This window comes from Cheilinus undulatus, linkage group 8, assembly GCF_018320785.1.
Source record: "Cheilinus undulatus linkage group 8, ASM1832078v1, whole genome shotgun sequence".
Taxonomy (NCBI): domain Eukaryota; kingdom Metazoa; phylum Chordata; class Actinopteri; order Labriformes; family Labridae; genus Cheilinus; species Cheilinus undulatus.
In genome coordinates this window covers 32,378,601-32,390,850 of record NC_054872.1, presented here as the reverse complement: position 1 = coordinate 32,390,850, position 12,250 = coordinate 32,378,601, and the positions used below count along the sequence as shown (strand labels likewise).

The 12,250-nt window shown below is 40.1% G+C and overlaps 1 protein-coding gene across 3 annotated transcripts in view; it reads left to right on the top strand.

The window, feature by feature from the left end:
- The window catches only part of fam131bb (family with sequence similarity 131 member Bb), a 44,813-nt gene that overhangs the window by 1,526 nt on the left and 31,037 nt on the right, over positions 1-12,250 (top strand). For 2 of the 3 annotated variants that reach the window (XM_041792702.1, XM_041792701.1), the window contains exon 1: positions 8,837-8,958. In XM_041792702.1, coding sequence (XP_041648636.1) covers positions 8,931-8,958 — 28 coding nt within the window. In that variant the 5' untranslated portion in view covers positions 8,837-8,930. Of the gene's footprint in view, positions 1-710; positions 810-8,836; positions 8,959-12,250 lie in introns of those variants that run through there. The other variant, XM_041792703.1, reaches the window with a different exon arrangement.

Here is a 12,250-nt window from a genome sequence, read left to right as displayed (position 1 = left end):
ATGCCTTCTTTGTGTTTAAAACATGAATTATTAGCAAATTGTTAATAACTGATCTATGACCAATTTCAGTTTCTATGTGAAACACAAAAGACTTGATGGATTCAGCTTCTCAGTTGTAGAAAATTGCCTTCCCACTTTTTTTTAAATGTAAAAAAGCATTTTTGTATCCAATCTTTGCCACATTCTTGGCTTGAAACTTGATTCAATTCAAGAATGAGACTGTTATTTTGGCTGATGACACCTCATTTAGCTCCTCAGGTCAGCAGCTCAGCATATGACTTTAAGGTTGAGTCACAACATAGTTGCACATTAATTCAGGTTGCGAAACCATAGCCAGTCTGCATATAAACCTCTGCAGCAGCTGTTTCGTAACCTGTCTCTGGCTGATTCATGTCTGTGACCTACAGGGAGTGGTCAGTGGGGTCTTTGATAGCCCATTGTCCCAAAAGGAATTTTTCCAGTCTCTCCTCACTTCCACTGGGACAAAAATGTGTCAAATTTCCACTTCCACTGCAACTATGTTGCTGCTAAAAAAAATAAAGCTCACTCCATCCTGTCTGCAAACTCTCAGGCAGATGACGTATGAGTGGAGGTCAAAGAGTGTTTGCCATTCTTAACTCAAGCCAGTGTCTGAGCTAGTTTTCTGTCAGACTGGTGATGATTACCGAAAGCTTGAATGACAGGTGTGATGCTCTTCTGACCTTTTTCAGCCAGCTGTGATCATCATCAGATGGTGCCATGATGCCTGGAGTATGGGAAGTTTGCATCAGGCAGCAAGAAGGCAGCTTTGGGGTCCAGTCAGTGTGGAGGTAAAAGAAAAAAAAACACAGGAGGCTGTCAGAATCAGAGCCAGACAGCCTGGACTGCGGCCAAACCTTGGAATGAACAGTTCCTCTCCCCACTCCCTTTTTAAGGTGCCATATTTCTCTTCCCCTCTCCTTCTCTTTCCCTCTTTTTTTCATGATGCAGTTTTCACCACTTTTCTCCTTCTACCCCTCCATTTCTAAGTATACCCTCAATACGCTTGACTTTAATTTCCCTTTGTTCCCTCCCCCCTTTTTTCCTCTCCTGCTTTTCTACCTCCCACTGCTTATATGAGTCAGTGACTGCTCATGATACCTTAGTGCTCACAGAGATCTCCTATCAGTTCTGATTGGTACACTGGCATAGTCTCCCACTCTCATGACACTCTCTTGTTTTATCAAAAGAGGGAAGTCTCTTGAATGCAGGGTAAATATTTTTAATGGCTCATATAAATGGACTTTAGCAAGGCGTAGAACTGTGCATTGGCAATGACAAAGTCTGAGCAGAATTTAGAGAACATAAACATCCAGGTAGGACACAAGGACATTTCTCTAAAATATTTTATTTTAAAGCATTTAAAATTAAAAATACACCAAATAAACCAATGGAAAATTATATTTGAGGCCTCTCCAGAATCAGAATCAGAATCTCTTTATTGTCCTGTGAAGGGAAATTAGTTTTGCAGCAGGGGAACACAAAAGACAACGTACACAATGACAACATCAGAATTAAAAAACATAAAACAACACAATATAAAAGACACCATACACATACACAAAATCACTAACTAAAGTTTGGTTTGTTTTTTTCTCCTGACCCAGTCCTCTGATCAGCAAGAGGAACAAGAAACAAAGCAAAGAGGAAGTAAAAAAACAAGTTGAATAAATATAGGTAATTTAAAGGAACCACTAAGAGGATGTACTCTAAAAAAAACATTCATGGGTAGAGTAAATCTAGCCGTTATAGTTAGGTATTTTTACTTAGTAAAGCCAATGAACATCATTATTTTGAGTATTTGGGTTGAAATGATCGATATTCTTGAGTAAAACTCAAACATGAATCTTTGAGTCAAATCTGCATATGTTAAATAAGTTAATTTGATTAAAAGAAATGATGACTTGACCAACAGATTAAGTTGTGAGAATATCTTTAATCATTTCTGTGTGTTTCAATAATATATTTGAGTATACACTATGAAAAGTTATCAATTTAAAAAAAAAAATGTTAGACAGTTCTACTCAATATTTTTAGTGACCTGACTACTCTACTTAAGATAATTGAGTAAGTGAGTGATGTCATTCTCTAACAGTTCTGATTCAAATGGTGCAGTTTTGGTGGGAACAGCTACTCTCAGTCTGACCAGACTTAGGACGACAACAAGACTGCAAAGTAATTTTAAACAATATTATATTTTTACATACGCAGTAGTTACACAAGCAACACATAAGTACACTGTGAGACTGAACAGTTGAAAGTTGGTTAAAGAAAAATAGGCTGTGTTAACTTAAAAATCCCAAATAGCTGTTTCAACTCTATTTTCCTGAGTTGACACAGTTTTACTTGTAGGTGAACAGTACTGAATCTTTGTAATTATTTTTTGTCCCAGAATGCCTTTGGGCATTAGACACTTTTGCACCATGAGTGAGGACATTAACTCAGTGAAAGAAGTTCTGCTTGTAGGGGATAGGAGCGATAAATAGTGAATGGTAACCTGAAGATGACAGAAGAGGGTTTCCTGATTCAGAGTGCAATTTTCACTTACAGTATTGTCATGTGTAGCTGCTTAAGTTTGACTACATTGGAAAGTATTAACATTAAAGATTACCGTATGTGATAGAAAAAAGGGAAATTTGTGGTTGATGAAGACCACGTAGCTTTATGGAAAATATCCAACGTAACCATATGAGTAATGATTACTCAAAAAATGAGTTTCCACCACTTATGAAACTTTGACAAAATCAGTTAAGAAAAAAGTGAGCAGTGTGTACTTACTTTTTTGTAGTTCCTCTTTATATTTTTCTGTATGGTTGACAAAATATTTCAATTACATTTACTCACTTTAGTTTGGTAGTTCTACTTACTCAATTTATGTAGCCTGGATTGAAAATATGAGTTAGATTTACTCAATTTTAATGATTTTTTTTACTTAATTCCAAAGCTTTGAAATCTACTCAGTATTTTTAAGTGTAAAAATTTTTCATTGATTTCACTGATTGCAGTAATATTTTTTTAGAGTGTGTGCATCTGTGCATTTAATTTTGCTGTTCTATTGTAAATTTGAATGTGATTTGTTTCTCCAGATCTATCTCTTATCTTAAGATAACAATGCAGACTTTCCTGTGATATTGAGTTGATTTCGCTGGTTTTCTTAATATATCAAGAAATCACCTGTTTGTTTGTTTTTCTCAGGAAAACCAGCTCTGTAATCTTTAGATGATGACACATAAAAGCTCTCTCAAGATCTCAAGAAAAGAACAAGAAACTCTCTCTATCAGAGTAAAACAAAGTGAAAAGTGTCTGGGGTTGCTGCTAAAACAACTGTAATGGCATCTCTTTATACCGTTTTAAAACATTCTTCCATTTAGATTTTTAACCTGTAAACAATTCCCCATATTGGACACATTTCTTTGCGCCATATCTGAAAAACTTCTAATAATTAAGGGTTTGGTTTATGCAGCTTTTGGTATTTGTCTATAAAAGCTTGTGAACAAAGTTGTAGCTGCATGCATGTTTCTCTTTTCTGCTTTGATGCTAGGTAGACTGCTTTACCCACAAACAAAACCATTCAGCAGTCAAGGAAAAAATCCAGCCGCACTTTAAATGGGAACCTGCATTTTTGTGACGGATCAGCTTCCCACTAAGCACTCAAAAGAAAAATCTTTCAGCTGCCAAGCTGGCTTCAACTCAAAGCTTGCTTTAATCTGCAGTTCTCCCGTTCCCCCAGCAGGTGTCAGACTGACACATGGTACGGAGGTGTGTACAGCCAGACTGAAATGCCTTCAGGGCAGAAGATTGCCCAAGAATCTCTGTCAGCGAGCAAATCCACATCAGCTAGAGATGTGATAAAGGACAGCAGAGCGTGTAAAGTGGAATCTGTGAGATACTGTCATGAATCTTAAAGAGACTGATGTCTTAATGTGGCGATTGGACTCTTGAGGGTGCGGTGGCTTTACTGGGGATAAACAGTGCATCACTGGAGGTTGTCTGGACATGGAGGGCTGGACTGTCACAGAATGTGGGGTAATTTCAGGAGAGAAGGACACAGGGTTGTGAATAATAGAGGAGAGTTGGGAACTCCCTGTACACTGGGTTTTGCTTTGTATAGAAACCAGAGTGCACAAACACACACACACACACACACACACACCATAAATGCCTGCTGGAAAATTCAAGCTGAAAGGGGGGGAACTACAAGCCAGAAGCATCCACTATTAATACAAAAAAGTACTGTTGCCAACTGGGTTAAACAAAGGTAATTACTTTAACACAGCCAATAGAGAACAACTTAAGAAAGGCTGCATCATTTGTATCTCTCCATCTCACCTTCTCACAGCCAAAGCCTCTTTTTCTCCTTGAAAACAAACCATGGAGAATTCCTCCTTTCATATTTAACTCTCCATTTATTCTCCTTTCTACTTCTCTTTCTTTCCCTCTCTCATTTTTCCCCCTTTCCTCCCATGTGATACCAAATGTTGGCCGGATTCATACCCTCCATTCCACCACAACACACACACCTTCTCTATCTTGGCTGCTTCTGTAGGCAGTTGAGTAACAAGGGATTGCAATTAAGACTTATAGTTACACAAACAGGCAGCAGGTAGGTGTAGTTGTGCGCATAATGAATGAAGATAAAGGAAAGCAGTGGGCAGTGATGAAGTAAGGATGATGTGAAATGGAAAATTATTATCTTAAAACCCGTCTGACCTAGTTTAAGAGAAAATGCTTACCTTTAGAATGACTTTGAAAACAGGCGTTTCATTCATCAGTGGGGAACATCTTTACAGCGCCTGAACGAGATAGTTTCAAAGCTGATATTCATTATCCTTGAGCTGCAACCTACATAACAGCCAGGAGCTGATAGACAGATAGTGACAGGTACATAAAAGTCACTGATTACAGGAATGAATTGTGTGTGGGTCTTCAAGATAATATTAAACAGGGACTGATGCATTTAAATTCGGAGCAGCAGAAGCAACCGCTGATAAGAATGCATCGGACGAGCCAACAAGAACATGATAGAAGTTGTCTGAGTCATATGTTAGAGGAGGGTTTCATATCATGGTACATGCTTTGTTAATGTTGCTGTAGACCTGTGATTGTGTCTGTGTGTATAAGAGTAAGAAGGGAGAGGACAAAAGGCACTGAGAGGCAGTCTTCCTTGTGAATGGCCCATGTATCACGAACAAGATTAGTGTCAAGAATTTCTTCCCCCTGTGTTTGACCTTGTGCTGCACTGACGGCCTATATCATAGATCACGCTGTCAAACATGCATTTATACAGTATATGGAGCATATGTTCTATCTGACTGCAAACAACAAATATTTTTTGATAGATTGTTTGAGACATTACGCCCCAAGTCAGTTTATTACATATTCTGTTAAATTTAAAATGCTATTTTTCCTGGAACAACCAAAGAGTCTTATATTGATTAGGGGTGTGACGAGATCTCGTGCCATAAGATTTCGCGAGATCAAAACGCCACGAAATTTCTCGGCGCGGAGAAATCAATCTTGCGAGATCAATATTGCGCAGACACAAGGAGCAGCAGCTCTCCTTACAGAAAAAAATACCAAACTGGAAGTTATAGAAGATCACAAAGATGCCCTGGACACCTTAAAACTGTTGGTGAGAGAGCAAATGAAGAAACGGAGCTGATCCATGATCCATTAAGATGACCCTCCAACCCCCACAGTCTCCTCAAAGTGTCATTTTTGATGTTCTGAGCAGCTCATGTAGGGAGTTTTGGATGCAAGATGACTGAATCAGCTAACAAAGGTGTAACATGTTTTTATTTGTAGTTAAAGCTCTTTAGAAGAAATTTTGACTGGTTTTAAAACATAAATAGTCGAGTCGATGCCGCTTTATTACCCACAAATGACTATTATTTTAATGAGCAAAGGGGGCTGACAGTCTTTCTCTGAGTTGTGTTGCTTCCTCTAATTGGTTGTCACTAGTAATCGGTGAGGTCACACCATAATGACTGACTAGTGAGCCCTGGTTGAAGACTTGCCTGGCTTCTTTTCTCTCTAATTCTGGTGACTAGCAGTCATAGGCTGTAGTATAGAGGTGTGACCACACCACAACTTTTTGTCTGTTAGTCCAAATAAAGACCTACCTGGTTGAAACTTGTTGGCTTTTTAGATGATTTGGCCATTATAACAAAGGGGTTTTAAGTATTTTCTTCCTCATTTTTTTTTTTTTTTTACATTTTTTCATGTTTGGTGTGCCACGTTTCCTCTTTTTTATATTGACCATTATTATAATGTTTAATGCCTGTAACAGAAGCCATGTCATATTAGTCTGAAGAAGTGGTTTCCAACCTTTTTTTTATTTGCTCAAGGCATATCTAAGATCAAACCAAACTATTAATGCACACCATATTCATACAAAATAGTCTGTTTAAAACCTATGACAGTAACTGAAGTTGTTGTGAAGTTGAAATAATAATGTATGGTTTTACCAATTCCCACTGCACACCTAAGCGTTCCTGTGCCTTAAGACATCATTTGAGAACCACTGGTCTATAGCAACCATTCACAACATGCTGAAGAGTCAGCCTTTACATTATACACTAATGTAGTTGCCCCCTCACAAGCTTATCATCTTTGAAGTAACCATACTCCACAGGGGGGCGCCAAAATTGACACAATCAAAAAGGTCCTCACAGTAGCTTTAAAGTTATCTTTGCAGCTGCAGATGGTGAGTGTTTGTGTCTGTAATCTGACCTAGTCACCTTTGATATAGACTAATAAGGCAATTAAGAAATATTTATCTGCTAAAAGGCTCAAACCATATTCTTTTTCTTTACATCTGATCATTTTATAACCTTATGTTTTCTTGATTATATGAATGCAAAAAGCATACTAAATTAAATAGAAAAGAACAAACAAATAATCAAGGCAAACCTTGATTAAGGAAGAGTTCAAGCATAAAGCTAAATTGTTAATGACACAGTAAGAAGGATAGGCTAGTTGGGAATACTAAAGACTTCTAGATAGTGATTTGCACAAAGTTATGGGCAGACAGAGACAAATCAACAGCCATTGCTGGAGATGTGGTTAGAAGCAACCTACTCAGTCTGAATTTACATGAATCATGGGGAAAAACTGTTTTCCTGTCTGACCAGGTTGAGGGTATGCAAACAAGCAGACCCCCGTGCAGCTGACCTCTACAGCAGTGTATAGCCTTAGCTCCTCCGCCCCTGTGGGAACTCATCAGAGAGCCGACATACATCTATATATAAACCCACATTGCAGGGATTGGCTGGATTATGTAGATTTGTTATGTCTGGCAAGTCAAACATCCCCTTAAACCCTGTATGGCTAAATCACATTCATGCCTAAACATCTCTTCGTCTGTTTGGTTCTTAAACTGAGTGATTTAGTTCTTGTCTTCATCCTCAGGCCGTTCTGGAGTGCTAATTTTTATTTCACACAGCATCGTCTCCACACCTCTCTTGCACATGACTCAACTGTTCTTTGCTTTCTGTCCCATCACCCCCCCCCCCCCATCTGCCCATGTCTTTGTCTCTCTGTCCTTCCATCTGTCATGCTCGTCTCCATCTCTTTCTTCTTTCGGCCAATGTATGTAAAGTCAACAAAGCATGAGTGACCACACATGCTCATATAAACACACATCCCCCCCTTAAATACACATACCCCTTCACTGTCCTGGCTGCTCCTGCGTCACTTGCTGGGCAAACACTTACAGAAACAGCGCACATAAATTTGTAATCAGCAAAGAGTGGGGCTAGACAGAGGGGGAGTCAGAGAGGTAAGAAAGATGGAGGTAGGATAAGAAGAACTATGTATACATGAAACAGAAGTGAGACAGGTGGAGTGTGTGGGAAGGTGGTATCAGAGATAACTATAAATGAGAGATCATCAGATGTATTTAAAAGAGCCACTCCTCTTATTTTTTGTGGGAAAGAGGGGATGTGAAAAAAAAGGCAAATACAAAAAAAGGGATCTGGTGATGTGAGCAGGAAACACGATATAGGTGCAGAGATGACTGAGGGGTGGATCAATACAGAGAGACGACAGAGAGAAGAGGTGGAGACTCAGCACCGGCTTCAGTGTGCAGGAAAACCCTCTTCTCTTTTTTCCCCTTCTTCCTCAGGATTGTTTAGTATTGGTGTATGTGCGTGCATTTTTCTCAGCGATCATTGTGAGGGAGGATGATTGAGGGCGAAATGAGGATGAGGGGAGAGGAGAGGCGCAAGGAAACCGCTGCAGTGCATTGTTAGGCAGAGCGCACACAGGAGAGGGAGACAGAGAGAGAGAATCCCCCATTTTAGCTCAACAATATTACAGCAGTGCAGAGATATCTACAACAATGGCAGCCGGCACTCTCACCACTGTGCTATTGATCCTGTAGTGGCAACCTAATACATACACAGCCAGCCTAATTATTGTTTAAACCTCTCATTAGATTAATGCTTATGGTTGTTTTGATCTGTCTGCTTTCAAATTATCCAGTAATCATTGTTTGTCCAAATAACCCAGGCTTTTTTTGCTTTTATGGATTGTCTCTGGGTGTAATAACCTGATATTCCACCAAACATTTTGGTGATATTTACACCTATTTTAAAAAGCCCTTTTAATTTGTTTTAACTAATGCTTCACATCTTTATTTAGTCCTAATCTGTCTCCCTCAGGCATACTGACTTACTAACCGGATCTCTTCTAAGACACTGCACTGGAGAGAGGGAGAGGGAGGGAGAGAGAGAGAGAGAGTGTGTGTGTGATCGAGTAAGCGCAGGAGGGAGAGAGAAAAGGATAGAGCGCAGGAGAGCAAGAAAAAGAAGCTAGAGCCGAGAGGAAGAGAGTCGCAGGAGGAAGGGGGAGAATGCACGGCGTCTGGGTAACACTTCCACGCTTGTATCCAGGGCCTTTGTGAATACACCATGGGATGCATCGGCTCCAGGAGACTGAGTAAGCACCGCTTCTCTTCTTCTTCTTCTCTCTCTCGTTGCAGGCTAGAGGGGGGTTTAGTGGAGGAGGTGAGAAGGATGGGGGTCTTGCCATGCCAGGAGCGAGTTTTTTTTTTTGAGGAGACACCGGACAGGCTTTCTGTATGAGTCTGATGTGTTTGTTTCTCTTTCAGTGCAGCGTATATAGAAGCTATAGTTGTATGCATACAGAGGCTGCACATACACAGCATACAGGCAAGATGTCAGAGACAATATGTGTTAAAATGTGCTGCTGTGTGTGTGGTTGCATCCCCCACCTCTCCACTCCCCTCCCACCCTCCTCCCAGCTCTTGATTTATGATGCTGTTTGGCAGTATGTATATGTGTGTGAGTAGGAGGCAGAGAGGGATGGAGCGGTGAGAGAGGCGGGAGAGGGAAACGCCGGGATAGGGCTTATTTATAGGGCGGTAAGGCTTGGAGAAAGAGAGAGAAAAGAGAAATGGCATAATGCCATTGTCAGGGGCGTTTGCACAGTTGTTATTATTTGCAGGAATGATAGGGATAGAGCGGGATAAAGAGAGGAAGAATTTCAGTGCAGGCAGGGAGGAGGGGAGACGGAGGGATGGCAGTGGAGAGAGGAGGAGAGGGAGGGGCATATACGTGCAGGCGAGGGTGTGTGGGATTGATGGAGTTTTCAGGTGAAGACCCTTTTGAATGACAGTTTAAGTAAATTAACATCAGCACTGCTGCTGATGGAGCTAAACTAAGGAGGGACAGTGTTCAACCATCAGCTGTCTGCATACAAATTGTCAGACATGTTGCAGTCAATATGCAGGTCTTGCATCTTATGTAGCATGACTCACACTCAAAGGTAAAAATAAACACAGCCTTCCTTCCATATTAAATATTAATGAACCACTTAGCACATGAAGCTCTTAAACATATTTATGGCAAAGCATCAGACTGAACACAAACGTCACTGAAAGTGCACAACCTCAGCAAGGGTCATGACTGTTAAAACCAGATGGGATCTCCTGTGTGCATGTGCATTTTTTTTTTTTTTTTTTTTTTTTTTTTTACTCAATTTAAATTCTTGATGAAGAGGATTTTAAAAATATATACAGACTTCGCAAGTGCAGCAGACAGAGCACGACATGACACAGTTAGGAAGGCAGGTGTGAACTGAATACAGCAGAGACAGTTTTATAGCAGCTGATGCAGTCTAAAATCACAGTGTTTGACACATTGCCGAGCAGGACAGGAGGCTGGGATGCTCTGTCAACACTCAGGTCGAGACAGGAGACCTAACATAAGTTCAGTGACTACAGCTGCTGAATATAATGTGAATCAAGAATACAGTAGGTTTGGAAAAGTCATATAAATCCAATTTAGAGCAAATTACTACAATACAGTACAATACAGTACAGTTGGGTATAGAGTATGGTATGATGTGATACAATGCAATGCAGTATGATTTATTGTCATGTAGATTTTCTATTTTTTATCAGTGATTGAGTAGCTTAAGAACCCAATAAGAATGCTTAAGTAACTTTTTCAAGTTAGGGATAAGTTATCAAGGCATTTATTAAAAGAGAATATGGATAAGTACTCAGACAAAGTCTCTGTAGTCTACCTGTTGTATTTTGTGAAGATTATACAACTTCTTAATGAAATCTTTCTCTTCATTTTACAAATGTTATCTAAACTGCTCTGAAATCCAGCATGCATGTACAAATAGACAGTACTTAAGAGAGTGAACCAGATGTTTTTAAGCTTGTGTGTCTGAGTCTGTAAGCAGCCAAATCAGTAGCGGCTCTGCCCATGTAAAGGCCTGGTTTTGTTTATCCTGGGTGAGAATGGCTTCAGTGTGTGCTATTGATCGGCCTTCTCAGCTGCAGTTCACGCTGCCAAGCTGGGATCAACAGTAGGAGCAGCAGGACCGGATCTGTCTCTGCATGGGAGTAGCCCTGATGCATCTGTCTGTCCCGCTGGTAACACTATCTCTGCTGGCTCCATCATAACAGGGAGTGTACTCTGTGGTGGGGCTGTGATATCTGTTTGTATACCTACACTCCTATAGTATTTTGGATCTTCTTAAAGGCTTCTGATTTACATGTCTGTGCCCAGCAGGTTGACTAAGTATTTACTGCAAAAAACCTGCAGGAAGCTTTATATTTTAACTTGTTTTTGATGCATTATTGTGACACCAAGTAGCATCACTTAAGTTGTGGCAAGCTCAGTGGAATGCTCTTCTTTGTCCACCTGGGACGGTTATTTACTCTACCATTCTTGACATTGATATCACTTTAAATAGGCATGATGGTGGCTTGAATTTGAACGCCAAAGGCAAAAAAACCCTCTAGAACGAAAAAGCATCAATTTTTCAATCCCCTGGCACTTATAACTGCAGGCAGAAGTAAAACTTGGACCACAGTTGAGCTTTAAGAATAGTTACTCATCATGCAGGTGTGTTTGTGTTTCTTCTTTATTGGATAGAAAAAATTAGGGCTTGAAAAAATACCTGAGCTGGTGTTAGCTCATTTTAAAATCAGGACTTTCAGAGTGTTTATTTAAGAGATTACCGTCGCAGTTATACAAGCTTTAGTCTACAAATCCAAAGTCATCATTTCAGTGCAGTACATATAGAAAAGTTATTTATGCAATGGCTGTTTTGGGTTATGTTTAAACTAAGATACCAGAAAAGCTACTTGCCCCAAACCTTTAAACATCTGCTTCAGACCAGCTGCCCACCACCCCCACTGTAAGTAGGTCAGGTGAAGACAGACAGACGTACAGACTGACACAGACATGGTGATGTACAGTAGATGAGATGTCTACATCCATCACTGCTACAGTGAGCAAAGGCCTTGAGGAGCAGTCCATGGGCGGTGCACATTCTTCTTCACTTCATCAGTGAGAAGAGGCAATGAGATTGACTGCAGAATAACTACAAACTCCATTTCTTGCCAGTGACTCAGCTTGTGTGTGCAGCTCGCAGCTTATGCATGCCTCATAATGAGCAAATGTATACAGCTGTCCAACACAGTGTTAGTAATCCTGTAACAGCATCATGATTTCAAGCACATCTCCAAATGTAGTGTTGATAATACACATTATTGTACTAAAAGCTTCACATCAGAGGCAGTTTCCTGGATCTAGTTACCAGACTGCACTATACCTGTGAGTGCTGTGAACAGTAATCACTGTTTAATTAGGGCTCAGTGTGCAGTGTGGAGATAACTGATACGGTTCAGGCTGCAGTGGTGAAATTATAGATATGAATGTGGGACACATTTATATGATGACTCTCACCT